This window comes from Sus scrofa, chromosome 4, assembly GCF_054392235.1.
Source record: "Sus scrofa isolate SSC_HxYL_T2T_F1_AM1 chromosome 4, Sscrofa_HxYL_maternal_Yorkshire_Landrace_v2.0, whole genome shotgun sequence".
Lineage (NCBI taxonomy): Eukaryota > Metazoa > Chordata > Mammalia > Artiodactyla > Suidae > Sus > Sus scrofa.
Genome location: NC_139386.1, coordinates 74103631 through 74122365, shown reverse-complemented (window position 1 = coordinate 74122365; position 18735 = coordinate 74103631). Strand labels below are relative to the sequence as shown.

General features: G+C 39.0%; 1 protein-coding gene across 2 annotated transcripts in view; it reads right to left on the bottom strand.

Annotated features, from left to right (window-relative positions):
• CYP7B1 (cytochrome P450 family 7 subfamily B member 1) overlaps nt 1-18735 on the bottom strand; it is a 176997-nt gene that overhangs the window by 12015 nt on the left and 146247 nt on the right. For both annotated transcript variants that reach the window (XM_085022289.1, XM_021089296.2), the window contains 2 exons: nt 11536-12123; nt 10867-11073 (listed from right to left, as the gene is read on the bottom strand). In XM_085022289.1, coding sequence (XP_084878415.1) covers nt 10867-11073; nt 11536-12123 — 795 coding nt within the window. The remainder of the gene's footprint in view (nt 1-10866; nt 11074-11535; nt 12124-18735) is intronic.

Sequence of the window (18735 nt, the reverse complement as noted above, 5' to 3'; positions counted from 1 at the left end):
GGGCAGAAAGTCATTAATTTGGAATTTTGTAGGAAAGAATGATCTGCAAGATAGGAAGGCTGTATTGGGATATATGCACTGGAAATGAAAACCATATCCCAGTTAAAGTACACCACTGGTGGGTTATTTCACCAACCTTTGGAACTGCAATGCCTTCCAAGCCAGGCTTAGGCATTTAATAACCACTTAGGCAGCAAATAGTCAAGTAATTGTGGTGTGCTTTCTGAGACAGCGTAACACTTAATTTCTTTTATGCTAGCTGTAAATAAAATGTGAGTCAGCATTTGCTGGAAGAATTTCAAAAGAAAAATACTTTTATAGGATTCAGAAGAAAAACCACATTTCCCCCAGCATCCAGGGAAAATAACAGCCACCATCATAACCTGGAAGGTTCCAGAAGCAGAATGTCCTTGCTTTCCCAGTGGCCTTCACCTTTTGCTCCTAGCACGACAGATTTTATGGCTAATTTCCGGCAATTTATCCTGGCAGTTTGAGGAGGAATTCCTTTGGGAATAATATGCATAATTTGCATAAATCATTCTGATAGCATGCATATCAGCATGTAGCCCCTGTCTAGGTCTGCATCTCTGCCTTCATAATCAAAACTGACTATGTTTTCACCAGCGTGAATGGGTCCTAGAATAAAAAGCTTGATTCTTTCTAATCAGCAATGTGAAAAAGAGCTCCAAATTGAGTGTTTTCTCCCCCTTCACATGGTAACAAATGGTTGTGTTGATGGCTTGCAGTTTAGAATCACATACACACACAGCCCTGTTTCTTCAGTGCACAGTAAAGCTCTGAAATGTAGAATACCCAATTATTAGATTACAGAGGGGAGCTGGTCAGTGAGGGCTTGCATCAGCCAAAAAAGAAAAATAAATGCGATTTCTCGAAAATTGAAATCCACGCACAGCTTGCAGAGAGATATCAAGTAGCTTTGGGGACCCTCTCCCGGTAGGTTTTTCCCTAAGCATGCATTTGTCTAAAGAAATGAGGCTGCGGTCAGCTCTGTGTGGCCAGTGTGGTGATTCAATGTGACGTACAGTGAGGCTGTGCATATTCTTTTGGACTGCCTTCGTTATTATAATCAGGCAGAGTCAAATCGGTTTGTTGGTGACGAGGCCAGAAAAGAACTTTGGTTTTGGAACAGGGACTCTACTGCAGATAGCCACAAGGCACCTGACACGACGGATTTCAGCTGGCAGGACACCAGCAACCAACATTTCTATGGTGAAAAGCAAGGGTCAGCTTCCCACGCACTGCTGCTGGCTCTGTTGGCTCAACAACAGCACAGCATCATTTTAGCTTGTGGTGTGAAATGGTAGCTGACATATGCAGCAGTGCCGTTCACCCACCGGGTCCAGGAGGGGTGTAGGAAGAAGACCCCCAAAAGCAAAATCGGTGTGGGGTGGCCGCTGTGACAGGGCCGGCGTCGAACAGTCCGAATAACACGGTCACCTCCCATTGGCCGACGTGCTCTCGGGCATCATGGCAGCTTGCGCCCGCCGCAGTATCACAAATGACAATTGGGCAAGCATATCTTATGCAGAAGTTAATCACAATAATGGAGCACCAAGTGTGGCTTAGCGGTCAGATCGTAAATGACAAATCTGTTTTACCTTCCAGTACCAGTTATGTGCGCACGACGAGGTTGGCTCTCGCTCTGAGCGATCATGCTGATAATCATCAGAGGACAAAAGTAATGAGTGGCATTATTACCTACAATGGAGATGGGAGCTTCCGTGGCTCTGCGTTGCAACGGACAGACACAAAAGCCACAGCCTCTCCACCGGCCCCAGGAAGAATGCAGTCAGGGCTATACGTTGAGAAAATGACAACTGCACAATAAAAAAAAAAAAAAATTGCAGCCTCTACTTGTAGTTGTCATAGTTGAGCAGACACCAGCCAGTGCCACTGACAGACCAGCTGGGCCCTGGGAGGACGTCCACGCTGCACCAGGAGGTACAGTAAATTATCCTGCACGGTAGAACAACATCTGTTTCTGCGCTAGTGCCGAACAAACAAGGCAATTTAAAGCATACCAAGGGATAACCAAGCAACAGATGAACATGACCCTCATTTCCCCCCCTTCTCACACTTGAGGTGCTAAACTTCATTGTGCAAGCACTCCACGAAAGAGGGGCCAGGTTGGTTTGATAAGGTGTTGTCAGAGAGATTTTGCATATTTCCAAAATGGAAAGAAAAACCTTATAGTATTGTTATTCTTAGTATCTTCCTTCCCCCTTCTATCCTCGTTTCTTTTATACCAAAGCTAGCACTCAGTTCTCAATTCGCTCTAGAATTTAAAAAAAAAAAAAAAACCCACAAACTTTCCATATACTTATAAATATTCAGTCTTTAAACCTAATTTGCTATACTTAGTTCACATGCCTTCAAGCATTTGTCTTCCAATTTCCACTGAATAAATGCGTACTAATGAGAACTAGAGCAAGCTGCTGAGGCAGAGCTGGGTGACTTGGGTCTGGCCTGCCACCAGCTTGTGATAGGCGGGCAAATTGAGTTAAAATGAAAAGTCTTGTCAGCTGAAATTCAACATGGTAGCCAAACAGCAAGCTGTCAATCATTCCAGCCAAAACAAGAGACCGCAGGTAATAAAAGGTCACTGTGATCATTAGAGCACTTGGCTTTCATCTGCAAGTTAATTTTAATTAAACATGATCTCGATCTGTAAATGTTTTATAAAACTTATTGTGCATAATGGATTGTTAATTTATACTAACATTTAGCAGGTAATAAGACCCTCTACTTACTAAATGTACTGTAGAAAAATGGCTATCAGGAATGCAAATATTTGGGGGATAACTTACAGCAGGCCCTGCAAGGTGCCAGCGATTGCCCCTGTGATTAAGAGAGGGCTGCCTGTCTTCTAAGAACTGAACTTTACTGACCAGTACACACCAGGAAATCGGATTACAGAATTCCCACAAGGAATTCACAATTCAGAGCCTGCACTGTCCTCTTCACCTGGCTAGGAAAGATTTGTTTCTCTTTGCAGAATATAAAAATATTCTGATTAAGGATCCCTTCTAAGAAAACGCTAAAGAGTACAGAGCTCAGATGCTTTACTTGGCGGCTGTGAAGAAAAACGGCAAAGGGAGTGAAATGCTGCTAGAAAAAAGGAATAATACACTCTCTCTTCTGCCCTCAGATCTCAATTCTGGCTGTAATAATTGACAGATGATTCTCATTTGCAAATTTAAAGCACTGAAGCTGCTTATGACAATCAATAATGCATGTTACAATGCAAACACAAATAAGCACATCCAAGTTTCTGCCTCACACTTAGGCCACGTCTGGATATGTGGAATGAATGTACTGTGACATGGCCAGGCTGTTAATTTGGGTCATCTTAATGATTGGTGCAGACTGTCACACCATCTGATTAGCCATGGTGATCGGTGGATAGCGGCGATGGCCGGAGTGAAATGAACACCCAGGCCCGGCCGCAGTCAGCTGGGGCTGAACACTTGGGGCGGTCTTTAAAAAGGGGGTGGACAGGAAGGGGGAGCTCTAGAAGGTATGAGGAAATGGGGTGACCCGCCAGATGTGCACATGAGCCTTTATATAACCGCCTTGAGGACAGGTGCGAAGGTAAATAAGAAATTGTCATCATCAGATCACTTGAAGCTAAATGACTACTTTTTGGCTCAACAACTGTATATTTTAAGTAAAGTTAAAAATAAATCTGTATCGGTCTGAATGCTTACTTTCACTCTGCATTGCAGACTTGGCTTTTGGTTTACGGCAAAAATAGAGAACGGTAAATTCAATGTTCGCGTAGTCAATCCATGTACGATTAAGGGCCTTCTCTGCTCAGGGCACTGGGCCACTCTTGTTGTGGGAAAAGAGAACACAGCATATGGATTTGGCTTTCACAACCTAGGTGGTTTAAAGTTAGAAGGTACAGGTGCACAACAGGAATGTTTGCCAGAGTTCTGGTGAAGATGCTGCTCAATTTCTGACTGGATAGCTTCAATGATGTCCATTTTAGACATAAGCTTTTTTTTTTTCTGAGCTGAAATTCTCCTTCCTTTTGTGAAAACACAAAGGCAACAAAAAAAATTTTGTTTTAAATCTCTCTTCCACCTAACAGCCCCTTAAAAATATGTAAAGACAACTATCATTCTATTTTTTAATTGTATGTCAGAGATGACATGGCCTGTAGTCTTGAATTCAATTAATCAATGTGACTCTTATAATGTGGTAGAGCTTGGGTGTGCTCTTTCAGTTGGATAAGGAGAGAGGAGCTACTTTCTCTGCCCTAGATACCATGCTTCTATTAATATTTTGTTGGAAGCAGATGAGCAGATTTTTGAGGTAATATCACCACAGACCTGTTTTAAGCTTTCTGATATCTCAGGGGCTATCAGCTCCGATTGTTCATTACAATTACCTGAGGTGGTTCAAAAAGATATGGCTTCATCTCAGGCCAATGGCATCAGAACCACTGCATTAACTAAACCTCTTAAATGAGTGGCTTGGCAGTGAGAGAAATACGTGAGCTCACCAAACAAGGATTTCTGTATAGATTTTGTCTTTATCAATGAACTTAAAAAAACAGGTTAAAGTTCGAACGGAAGACCATCTCATTGTTGCTCCAACATCTGGTAGATGCTGTTTACATTATTTCTTTGTTGAATCTGTTGTTTTATTTTTTTTTTGCTTTTTAGGGCCACAGCAACTTGGGATTCGAGCCATGTCTGCAATCTACGCCACAGCTCATGGCAATGCCAGATCCTTAACCCACTGAGCGAGGCCAGGGATCAAACCTGCATCCTCATGGATACTAGTTGGATTAGTTACTGCTGAGCCGAAATGGGAACTCCCAAGCCTACATCTTTATAAGCTTTTTGGCAGATACATGTTGAACACTTCTGTTTCATGGTCAAGGCAGGATCAGAGACCATGGATACTAATCACTGATTTGTCTGTTTTCTTCTGTCTTTCCCCATGACTGTATCTACTGTTTTCTTTTGATTTACAGGCAAAACCTAGAAAACCTACAAAAATAAGTGTTTTGTGGCTTATCTAGGAATAATACAGAAAATACTGCTGTTATTTTTGGTGAAGAAAATCTATTTTTTTTCTTTTTTTTTTTTTTAGGGCCACACCCTTGACATATGGATATTCCCGGGGTAGGGTCGAATCAGAGCTACAGCTGCCGGCCTATACCACAGCCACAGCAATGCGGGATCCAAGCCGAATCTTTGATCTACACCACAGCTCATGGCAATGCTGGATCTCTGACTCACTGAGCAAGGCCAGGGATCGAACCTGCATCCTCGTGGATACTAGTTGGATTGGTTTCTGCTGTGCCACAATGGGGAACTCCAAGAAAATCAATTTGGTAGAGTTTATTTCAACCTAAATAAAATGTCAATTTTGTTTTAAAAAATAAACCAGTGGTTTGGAACCTTGGTTGCACCTTTGAATCATCTGCAGAATTGTCTGCAGAGCTTGTAAAGCCATCAGCCTGTCCTCCAGGCCAATGGAATCAGAACCTCTGGGGGTGGGACCAGGTTTGCCTACTTTTTAAAGCTCCCCAGAAGATTCCAAAGAGCAAGGAAGGTTGAGAACCGCAGATCTAAGCTCTCTGCTGCTAGACCACACATTTCCTCATCCTGTTCTCACACAGGTGACTTTTAGACGGAGGTACAGTAATCTGCCTTCCCATTACATCCCCCATTTAGTCCTTTCAACTTCTGTTCCCTGCATTCATTAGATTATCGAGCCCACTTTGCTTTGAAAATATGATAAACATCCAAATCAGTATTTTTCACTTTTTAACCCATGCTTCCCTCTGTTACCTATAAAAATCTCACTCTCAGATTCCTCGTGGACCCTTTAAGGGACATGCCTCTCTCTCCTTCTCCAGTTAGAAATTTCTAACATGAAGTGGAACTTCTACCTCTTGCATATCCCCACTGGAAGAGAGAATGTTGTTAAACTTGACTACTGCTTGTCTCAATTATGTACACTCTTCATTTTTCTAATATGTAATTATTTTATAATATTGAATGAGCTTTTCCAAAATAACACCCACAGTTATGACAAATACACCACACTAAGATGTTAATAGTCAGGAAACTGTGTGTGTGTGTGTGCGTGTGTGTGTATGTGGTGCGGGCGGTATATGGGAACTGTCTTTGTAACTTTTCTGTAAATCTAAAACTATTCTAAAATGGAAAGTTTTTTTTCGCCAAAAAAAAAAAAAAAAAAAACCCACAAAATTCTGATGTGAAATTCTAACCTCGACCTCACCCTCAAATCCTACTGCATTGGAGAATTCATGATACGTATCCTTATAAAAATTAGTGGTCAAGGTCTGTAGTACATTTCTGGAGTTTTTTTCCCTGAGGTGACAGTGTTTAATGGCTAACATTGAAGTGACATAGACCCAGCATCAATTTCTGGCTCTGCCACTATCTAGTTCTAGGATTTGGGTTGGTTAACTAATCTTTCTGCATCTGATACCTAAGAATTAAATGAAAAGAAAAATACTTGAGGATTAGATAATCTCTTTTTCTCTATAAATAAGCTAATACTTGACGCTGGTTAAATAAGCTAATAACCCTACCACACAGTAAAATAATAATTATTACTATTGTCATTCCTAATGTCTCACCCTGAAATTAAGCATAGTGTTAACTCTATGACCATCTAGCCAACATCTTCTGATCTTGATCACGCACACATAACAGCTGGCTTTAATGAATTCAGATACAAAGAAAAAGGACTTCAAAGATTCTGGAACTAGACAAGTATGAGGAGGAAAGCGTGGCCAGAAAACCCAAGTTCAAATCTTGCTTCTTTCCTTTACCTCCATGACTTTATTAGGCAAGTTATTTAGCACCCTGAGAATTTTCTCCTCTGTAAAAATAATGACAAAATAAGAGGTGCTCCAGTCTCCCAGTATCTTGGTGAAGTTCATATGAAACAATAGAAGTCCATAAAATTGCTTTAAAATACTGAAGTCACCAATATATTTAACATGAACTATGTCTAATAATCATTATTTATTACTAAATAATCTTTACTTTTTCCAGTGATCACTCCTTTGTCTCTTTTCCCCCTTAATTACTCACAAACAATGAGCTTGGAGATCTTCTATGGGATTCCACTGGAAAACCATGGCAAGTTCCCAGTTCTAGAGCTATTACATTATACCATCTCCTCCTTTATAAAAAATAACAAGTTTTACTGAGCTCTCATTTTACAGCACCTCCTTTTAATTCAGTATCTCTCACTGGGACCATATCTGCAGCTTTTCATTTTTCGGGATATATATATATATATATATATATATATATATATATTTGTCCAAATATATATATATAAATATATATATATTTGGACAAAACTAAGTGCCACCAATTCACCAGAGCAGTTCAGAAGTTATAAACCACTTTGCCCTGTGTTATTTGGAGCACGTCTGCGCTTTTCATGTGATACACAGAAAGAGTGCTCATGTGGGGTAAGGTGGACTCGAATTCGATACCAGCATGTTTCACAGATAACTGAAAATGAAGAAAATAATAGAAACATCATAGGGATGGCACTGAGGGATCATTTTGGTGGTAACAGTAAATAACATTTCCTGAACCCATTCTTTTTAACTTATTCCTACCCAGTATTCAGGTAAATCTTGAAGGAGGAAGTAGCACTCAATGAGATTTTTTGCTATCCATTTAACAAAACTTCAATTTGGAGAATGTCTTCCATTTGCAATATCATCTTTTTCTTATCTTCTCTCTGACTCATCTTTTCTCTTGTTCTTTTTCCTGTATTGGAAACCTGTAGTTCTAAATCCTACCTCCACTCCAGGTTCTTCTTTCTGGGAAAACTGATACATTCTTAGTATTCTTTCAGAGTTTCTCAAACTTCCGTTCTATCAGCAACTCACTCTGTGGAGCTGTAGGCCTCAAGTAACAGTCATTTGAACCTTACTCTACATACCAACTTTTTCTAAATTTATTTAAATGTATCTATCTATCTATCTATCTATCTATCTATCTATCTATCTATCATCATCTACTATCTATCTATCTATCTTTTTCAGGCATATGGAAGCTCCCAGGCTTGGGGTCATATTGGAGCTGCAGCTCTGGCCCACACCACTGCCTGGCAATGGCAGATCTGAGCTGCATCTGTGACCTACACCACAGCTTGCAGCAACACTGGATCCTTAACCCAATGAATGAGGCCAAGGATCAAACTTGCATTCTCAGAGACACTATGTTGGGTTCTTAACCTGCTGAGCCACAATAGGAACTCCTTAAATTTAATTTAATTGTAGAGACCATTACTAAACACTGATATAAAGTTTTAGTGAGGACCTGATAAGCAGAATCATTATTAATAAGTTACATAAGTTAAGCCTGTGCCCCATCTGGCTCTGTCTTCTAGGATCACTCTAAACAGGAGAAATCATTTCTGTTCAGAAATAAGATACCCATTTCCACAGAGTTCTAACTTTCCTTTCCAATCTTGTTTTATAAGCAATGTGTGCTGACACGCAAGAATCTCTGTAAAAAAATCCTTTCCTGTGCTCTACTAGTATCGGAATTCTTCTTCCTGTGTTTTAAAAAAATGCAGCATTCCTTTCATCCTGGTGGTCTTTTTTCTTATAATAACAAAAATTCAAGATATCTTTCTTTAAAGAAATTTCACTTGGAATACATAGAACTCTTTCCTCAAGGAGATGGGATGCATGTACACTTATGACATTGGGGCACTGTAAGTATTTAATTCTGTAAATCCTGCCTTTCCGCAGATAGTTCATACCCTTTTGATAGAAATATTTATGATAGAGCTATAATTAGATGCAGAGGTTTCTGTGGTGGGACTGATTCATTTAAAAATGTGCTTCCATCTGTATCAAATGTCTGTTTGAAGGAAGAAGAAAACGGACCTTATTTTCTAGAAGATTCAATTTTCCTAACAAACAACACTGGCTCTGCTGGTACCCAAGGTCCTGATGAACGGGATCCACCTTCTAGATTCCTGAAGGCACCGTCTTTATTCAGATGGATCTCCATGCACTTCAGGTTGGTGGTGGAGTTTATTTGCTGATGATAAGTGAGCTGTAAATTCATGAGGGCCTCTGGATGAAAACCTCTAGCTCTAGCTATGGACTTAAACAGACCAAAATTATGGCTCTGGAACTTGTCAGTTTTTCTGTTTGAATACATTAAAACTTGTCTGCTTTAACACTATGACTGTGAAATGAACTTTTCTTTCAATAGTGAGAAGTTGAGAGTAAAAAGATAATTGATGACTTTCAACTAAATTTTTAAGAGCAATAATTGAGTACTGAATATAAACACATATTCCTTAAAGTTTATTTGCTTTACCTCCCAGTATACACCATCTGACTCATCAAACACAACTGAAATTACTTCAATATATGGGAAATGCAACCTTCGTCTTCATAGGAACTATAATCTTCTCCCTAGAAAATACTATGTATCCACGTGAAAGCAACTACCCAGAACATTATGCAAATTCTGTGCATTTGTTCCCCAGTAATTTTGACAAGAAAAATAAAATCATATTTGTATTTTAATAATGCTGGGATTATTTTCTTTCTCCAAGCAAATACAAAAGTACTTTGATAATGTGTGCTAAAAACAGCACAACCAAACAAGCTAGCCACCTGTCACTACAAGGCAAGCTTCTTGCTGTTGCCTCCGAAGGGTTTTATCTTAACCAGTGGGAACAATCTCTAGAACACTCAGGCCATTCTTACTGTCAACTTGGTCAATGCTGATCAAGACCTGCAGGACCTTTGTTCTTAGAAGTTTCCATCAAAGAACTGGAACATATTGAAAAGGGAAAATACTGAGGCCGACGTGCGCTAAAATACTCGCCTACATTGTCAAAGGGGGGGAAGGAAGCAACAGAGACATATAAAGACTCACTCCTACATTTGTCCAAAGGGACTTGGAATAACATATAGTAAAGGAAACCACAGGGTGAAATGTCAACAGTGAAAAAACCAGACTAACTCGTTGATGTGGAATTTAATTTTGAGAATTAAAATTCATTCATACAATGATAGCGGTCTTATCAAAACTGGAAAAGGAGAATCCGTAGTCATCAAAAGCGCAGGGTTACTGGCCCGCAGGCCCACAAAGACATAGAAAAGTAACTTAATTACTTCTGACGTCAAATGTATTTGAAACTGTGACCGTGCGTATCTCATGAGTCAATGACTATTTCTAAAATATTGATATTTCACATGGTGGAATTTGTGGTTGTGCCTTTTCCTTTTCCCTCCCTCCCCTTCTTTCTTCCTTTTCTCTTTCCTTCCCCTCATCTGTTTAAATTATGAACTTCCGATGGACATCACTCTTACTTCATTTTTGAGAATCATATACTTCAAGCTGTATAAAACATCCCAACCTCTGTCTGAAAATACAGACGCCATTTTAGGGAAGAGTAAATATATTTTGTACGCAAGTTACCAGACTGAAATACTTTCTTTTAAATCCCAAATACTTTTCTGGTTAAGAGAGTACAGCAGTGTTTGGAAAGCATTAGCAACCCAACAGATGCTCAGAATCAAATGACTTAATAGGCATAAACTTTTTTTTTTCAAATTAACTGCAAAGCTTTGGTTTAGCCTTTTGCATACCTTACATAGTTAATTACCTAGGCCTTAATGTTTACATGCAATGAGAGTATCTACAGCTATAAACTAGATAATTTATAATTGATGTAAATGGATGTTATTATGTCAATTAGGCAGCTGTGTCCTCCACCTCTTGGTAAACAGCTTTGAGTGATAAACTGAGTTTGCAGAGAGGTACCTTCTTTTCTTCATAACAGATAAAAATAAATTACCTAGGTAGACCAGGCTGTCCAATTGTTCTCTGGTGAGGTGGATGGAAAATCCAGGCCCTTTCTTTTGACCTGTTGACTGTAGCAAATGGTCAATTTCGTCACGCAGCACTGCCATAGCTTCTGGGTTCCGGAGAAGGTAATACATAGTCCAGGACATAGTTGGAGCAGTGTTTGCCACAGAGGCCCAGAGCAAGCCTAAATGATGTGCTGGGAGAAAATAAGTGAAAAGGAAGATTAATAGCATTTATTACACTGATTAGATTTGCAGTGTGCTAATTAAAAGATGTTAGGACACAGACCCAGCCAAGGATCAGTGCATGCTAATGAGGACCAATAGGCTTCTGAAGTCTAATTTTCTGCTTAATGAGAATAGTTTAAAATGTAATGTGTGTATGGTGGGGTGGGGAGGAGGGGGATGAGATAAGAGGAGTAAATGCCGCTTAGTTATACTCTTTCTCATTATCACCGTTAAGTATCCCGCATTACCACCTCAGCAAGAAAAAAAAAAAAATCAATTATCACAAAGGGTTGTTTCAGAGTAAAACATTTTATCATTAGCCAATTAGAAAGAGCATAAAAATTTTCAAGGTCACCACTTTGTCTTTTTATTTCAAAGGTCTATTGTAAATTATTTTATTTTAGACAAGTCATCATTCAGAAGTTTCTTACCTCCTATTTCAATATCCTGGGGCAGATAGTATTTCTCCAGGATATCTTGCCTCCTTTGAACAACTTCTGACCAGCCTTGGAACTTAGCTAAGTTTTCTGTTGTCAACAGTTTTATCAGTTTCAATCGAATAGACTTGATATTTCCTAAAAGCTCAATGGGCATGCCCGATGCTAATTGTGTGAATTTGCCATCAAATTTGAAAAAGTCATCTTTTAACTCAGTAATAAATGTTTTCCTGTGGCCAAGGAGAATACTTCCATATACAGTTGTCAATGTCATCTCAAATATTACTGAGTTGCAGAATGTGAACAAGGATTCTGTGTGCCAACTTGTGGTTTTTAAGAGCTGGGGTTCAAAAACCTGCTTTAGACTCTGCATTGTGTTTTCCATCAGCATGTCCAGATGCCTCCCTTGTAAAAGCTGATAGCAGGTATGAAGCTCATCGTTCATGGCGTCATCCTCCACCAACTTTTTGATAGAAAATACTCTCAGTAATACTTTATTACTAAATCCTCGAAAGCTTAATTTTTGATTTTTGATCACTGACTGGTACTGGAAAGGATCCAGGATAAATGTGATGTACTTTCCTAAAAGAAACAAATGAGAACATGAGTTTTTGCAGTAGCAAGACCAAACAAAACAAGAAATCTGAAATTTGAAAGATACCTTAGTCAAAATTAAAAAGATCCTAATAACTAACATCTAGAAGGGTACAAAGTTTAATAAAAGTGTATTCGAGTCAAAATGCCACCACATGTTTTCTTTTCAAATGAAAGATGACGGGAAAACTCTAGAAGCTTACAGTGAAACATTCTGGAGTTCCCGTCATGACACAGTGGAAACGAATCCGACTAGGAACTATGAGGTTGCGGGTTCGATCCTTGGCCTTGCTCAGTGGGTTAAGGATCCAGCATTGCTGTGAGCTGTGGTGTAGGTCGTATCTGGCGTTGCTGTGACTGTGGTGTAGGCCAGCAGCTGTGGTTCTGATTCGACCCCTAGCCTGGGAACCTCCATGTGCCATGGGTATAGCCCTAGAAAAAGCAAAATAAATAAATAAATAAATAAATAAATAAATAAATAAATAAAGGAAATATTCTGAAATTCTTTATGACTTTCAAAAAGACAGTTGATTCTTCAAATTTTTATTTTAACAAAGTACCAAGATATTTCAATTCTCTCTCTCTTTTTTTTTCTTTGTCTTTTTAGGGCTACACCCACTGCATACGGAGGTTCCCAGGCTAGGGGTTGAATAGAAGCTGCAGCCACCAGCCTACACCAGAGCAATATCAACAAAAAATCTGAGCCGCACCTGCGGTTCATGGCAACGCTGGATCCTTAAACCACTTAACCCACTGAGAGAGGCCAGGGATTGAACCTGTGTCCTCACAGATATTAGCTGGATTCTTTACCTCTGAGCCATGGCGGGAACTCCCAATTCTCTTTTCAATAGTCTCAAAATTCCTTACTTAAACACTTCTCATATCTTTCCCCAATAAGACAAACAGAAAACAGACAAACAGGTTTATTGATTGTTTATACTTCATATAGAGCTTTTTCATACTTGGTATTATCTTAGTTTTGGTTGGAGACAATAATTTTAACTCAAATAAATGAACATGTGGTACAAATCAGGTACTCACAAATGAATGTCTAATTCAACACTAACAATGAATAACAAATACCAACATTTTCATTTTATAGATGAGAAAATAGTAGCTCAGGGAGATTTAGTGACACGTCCAAAGTCTCAAACTGATTTGTGACTGAAAGAGGATTCCGAACTAGAATTCATTCGTGCTTTCATCTGTTCATTCATGCATTCATTCAACATTTATTGACACCCAGATACTTGGTTGTATTTCTTTCCTCTGAAGCTAAAGCGATAAAGGTATCATCATATCATTACAGACACTCAGAAAGCAGAATGTGAAACAAAGTAAAGGAAGCAGGAAGTGGGATCTGTTTCTGTTGTCCTGGAGATATCAACAAGGGTTCTCTGAGATGGTGATATCTGCTCTATTCATATACCAGTGCAGACTGAGGGTGCTGGGGACAAACACAGATTCCTCACTGAAGTCTCTAAAATTTTTTTTTTTTTTTTTGGTCTTTTGTCTTTTCAGGGCTGCACTAGTAGCACATGGATGTTCCCAGGCTAGAGGCTGAATCGGAGCTGTAGCCGCCTGCCTACACCACAGCCACTGCAACGTGGGATCTGAGCCGCATCTGCGACCTACACCCCAGCTCCTGGCAACGCGGGATCCTGAACCCACTGAGCAAGGCCAGGGATCGAACCTGCATCCTCGGGGATCCTAGTCGGGTTCATTAACCACTAAGCCACAATGGGAACTCCTGCAAGTCTCTGTTTTGACAAGGGCCTCAAGTGATTCTTATAAGGAGACCTACTGAGAAACAAAATCATACTATGGTCTGTCTCTCAAAACTGACAAAGATCTTGGAGATTTCTAGTTTCACCCTTCCCTTCCCACCCTCCTCCACCCCACCCCACCACGGAATCTATCAGCTAAAGAAAGTCAGGAGAAGTTAAGGGCCAAGATCATGCTGTCATCTTTAGTAGCAGAGCCCGACAAGAAGACAGTCTCCATTCACCCTCCCTCTCCTTCCACAGTACCAATTTCTTGTCACTCCAGTGCTATTTTAAGATTCCCGCCAACTGGAGTTCCTGTTGTGGCTCAGCAGAAATGAATCTATCATCCATGAGGACACAGGTTTGATCCCTGGCCTCGCTCAGTGGGTTAAGGATCTGGCATTGCCGTGAGCTGTGGTATAGGTCGAAGATGCATCTTGGATCCTGCATTGCTGTGGCTGTGGTGTAGGCCGGCAGCTACAGCTCAGATTTGACCCCTAGCCTGGGAACCTCCATATGTCATGGGTGGGGCCCTAAAAAAACCAAAAAAAAAAAAAAAAAAAAAAGATTCCTGCTAATTAGAAGTCATATGCAGACAGCACTCAATAATAGCACAAGTAAGTCTTTTCTTTCCAAGGACATACATGAAATTTAGATCCCACAAACTTTAATTCTTATTTATTGTCTTCTAGAAAACAGTAAATAATTAGACACAAAAGTCTGTCTAATCATTTGCACTTGGCTTTTCAACGCATTATTCCTGTGTGTGTGTGTGTGTGTGTGTGTGTGAAGCTTCCTTAGATGAACGACTTCTTGTTTGTTATTTACCTAACTCAAACAGCATCACAGAAATTAAATTCAACTTGATGCAAGATTTAGGATAAAGTTTTAAACAATTTTCAACCTCATCCTAGAAACAGGATAAATGTTTTTCTGTTTTGCAACTTTAAAACATAATTTAAGTTTTTAGTGTACATGCATATACATGTGCTATAATTTTTTTCTAAGAGTAAGTCATATGACTTTAACTCCAGTCACTCTATTTCCCCTTAATTTACTTCAAGAGGTGGGCCAATCTAGGAACAAGGGCTAGAAGTGACAACTCTTTCTGGCCAGATCCCAAAGCTGTATCTATAAAGTAAACTGGATTCTGTTTTTCCCTGGGGAGAGCAAAATGGTCTCAACTGGATTTGGCATATTTTATGACACCTGCTTTACCATAGCAGCTTAATTAAATAAAATTAAGCATCTGCCTGACAAATAATTGAAAAAAGAGTCAACTCTCTTATTTTGCAAAAGATATAATTTTAGGCAAGGCTGTGTATTTTCACAGGTGGTGATTCATACATTCCTTCTTTCACTAAATGAAAGGATTTTATCTAAATATCTACATGGAGTTATTTCAGATTAGTCACTAAAATTAAGAGAATGTGTAAAAGGCTCAGTTTGTAAAACACAATTTTTAGAGAATACTTTGAATTTTTTTCTTACCAATTTTCTATATTCATCAAAATCTAAGTGGAAAGACAAAACTATATTCAACCATGGTCATTGGCCTCCTTAAATAGAGACTTCATACACTTTGGAGTTTTCAATCTAGAATTCATCACAAATATGCATATATTCCCCCTCTCTCTCCCTTTCTCTCCTCTGCTTAGGGGTGAGGATATGGGAGGAAACCACAAGATTAATTTCAAATAAAAGGAATAAAAGCTAAATATGGAAAGCTATTTCTGGTTTGCAACCAACTATTAATATTTTTTCAGATAAGCAGTTGTTGTAGATAGGCTCTTTTAAAAAAATCATTACTGGTTAGTTTAAAGCAATTTGTTTGCAGATAAAAATTCTCACTCTTTTCAAAGCTCTTGACCTTCTAGGACCTATAGTTTCTTTGTCTCATTCTTTTTAAATTTTCTTCAACATCTAGGCATTATGCTTCACTTACTATCTTTCTAAATAAGATGTGGATTGCTGAGTAAGTCGTTTTGATATTCTGGATTTTACTTTTCAAGTGGGTTTGGAAGCACTTATAACACTGAAGATGCTAGCTGGCTTTCCAACTTTTAATCTTCAGTATAAACAATTTAAGCTAAGTTTTCCAAAATTAATATTAATTTAAACCATCTGTCCACCATCTGCTAATGTGAAATGCAAAACCAGAGTTTCTTTGTAATCTTTAATCAGACAGTTAGGAAAACACATATACATTCATAAAATGAATTTAAATTTCTTAACAAAGGAAATCTGAAAAGTTATTCTAAAGGCCATGTATTCTTGGAGCAGAATTAACTTTTGTTCCAGTGTGGTTTCATATAAGTGAATGCCAAGTGCCAACAGGCAACTTGCCTAGTTCACAAAGATCACAAGATAGAAACAATATCCTTTGCTGTGTTTTCAAAAAAGGAAAAGAATGTTATCAGCAGTTGATAAGAAATATTGATTTAAAGAATTTCAGAGTTTGCATTCATATAAAATATAAATGTCAAAATGAGGCCCACTTATGCAAAAAAACATATATATATATATATGCATATATAAAATCTTCTTTTTGGATAGTAAATTTGAAATGAGGTCAAAATTTTTAAAGTATTCTTTGCTAATAATTTCATTCTCATCCTTTTGAGGAGCTGGCTGGGCCTTAAGATATTAACTCCAGCATTTCTGAATAACCTGTGCGTGATTCCTTACTAACTCAACAGCCTTTTCACTTCCTTCAAAATTACTTCTTTTAGGAAGATGAAGCCACATGATGCCAAGTATGCCACTAAATGTTAAAAAAAATAGGTCATTCACCCTGATGTCTTATATACAAGTAGTCTGACAGCTCAATCATTATAACCTGAATGTTGACATTTTCATTTCATATAATTGGTGCCATACAGAAACACATCCAAGGGAATTCAGAACAACTATCTGACAGTTTGGAAGAAAAAGGCCCAATCAACAAATAGGAGATAAAGGTGAATTTTTAAGAAATTTTCCGTAACTCTAAACTTTTGATCTCTGTTTGGCTGGTTGGTTCTTCAACAGACATTCTATAAATCTCAAGCTGAAAACATTGGTGGGAAGAGAGGAATGTGAACCAACTTTTTGTTTTATGAGGATGACCACATTACCTAGTCCCCCTCTTATTAGGAAGATTTCACTGGCTGGTGACAATGATGTACAGTGGTGCTTCGCTGGGGTGACATCTAGGGAAAACGATTCCGCTGCACCACCACACCAAACCAATTAGAGAACTATTTTCTGCGACAGGTCACGAATTTACATGGTTTCTCATGAAAAGATGTACCTTTTAATTTCTTTATTAAGATGACATCCGCGTCCCCTAAGACTTTGGGTGATGACAATCATTTGCCCATCATGCACGAACATACACTCACTGAAATCCCATTATGGGACAAGGGTGGGGGATTCTGTCCCTCATTTCACGTTTTCCAAATGAGCTGTTTTGCAAACTGATCATTTGAACCACACACATGAAAAGGATTTCCTGACAGGAATGTATTCAAACTCTAGTAAGGAAGCCAAAAGGAAGGAGCAGGACGTATTTAACTCTGGTTGTCTCCTGCTGAATTTGAAAACATAACCGTGGTCAAATTATTTAGACATTAGAAATTCAGCAAGCTCCTTGGAATCTACGATTAAGATATTAAGTGTCAGCAGATATTGGCTGTTTTTTGAAAAGTGAATGAAATTATTCAAATCTGCCATAAGTTTCTGCTTTATCATTTTAGATTATTTTCGTGGAATGTATTAAAGAGGAAAACTGAAAATATCAATCATTTGTTGTATCTCCTCATTAGAACCTAAGGTTTAATGTTTTTTAAGGCAAGAGATTATTTTTGTTTAAGTGAAGAATTTAGTTTTGTATTATGAAGCCAAAAGCTCCCTTAGAATGGAAGCCACAGCTATGTCCTTTATTTGGATTACAGTAAGAATTTCATCAGCTTTAAGGTATTGGGGATTCCTCATCAAATACTTACTGTGAATCAATCAGTGCTGAGCTCTGAACTAAATGTTGGCAATGGAGGAGTTAGAAAATAATGAAGGAAAATAGACAAGTGAATTGGCAATAAATACAAAATTGATTAAATGCTATGACAGAAGTGAGCCTGGGAGTGATCGAAGCCTGGAGAAGAGGCATCAAACCTAATATAGGGAAGAATATATTAGGTGTCTTTGTGGCAATGGCCTCCAAAGATAAATCCATGTGGGTCATCTTTCAAAGATGACTTAAAAAGAGAAGACCAGGAGTTCCCGTTGTGGCATAGTGGAAACGAATCTGACTAGGAACTATGAGGTTGAGGGTTCAATCCCTGGCCTTGCTCAGTGGGTTGGGGATCCGGCATTGCGGCTCGGATCCCGCGTTGCTGTGGCTCTGGCGTAAGCTGGTGGCTACAGCTCTGATGGAACCCCTAGCCTGGGACCTCCATATGCCACGGGTGTGGCCCTAAAAGAGACCAAAAAGAAAAAGAAAAAAAAAAAGAGAGAGAAGACCAGCATTCTGGCTGAAAGCACCACAAAACAAACAAACACCAGAGGCACAGAAGGGCGTGGTGTGTGAGGAGGAAATGTCAAACAACTTGGTGCATTCATGATGTATTTAGCACCCGGCCAGGAGTAGCCAGAGACAGGGCTGGGGCGGTGGATGGAGCCTAGACCTCCAGCAGTCTTAAGAAGATTGCGTTACAGGCTGTGATTTCTCTGTTTCTAAGATACAAGATTTTTTTCCCATGTCAATTTTTCTTAAGTTGGAGTGCTTACAATCACTGTTGGAAGAGACTTGCCAGGGGAAGGAGTAAGTTGTGATGAAACAAATACTGCCTCTGGT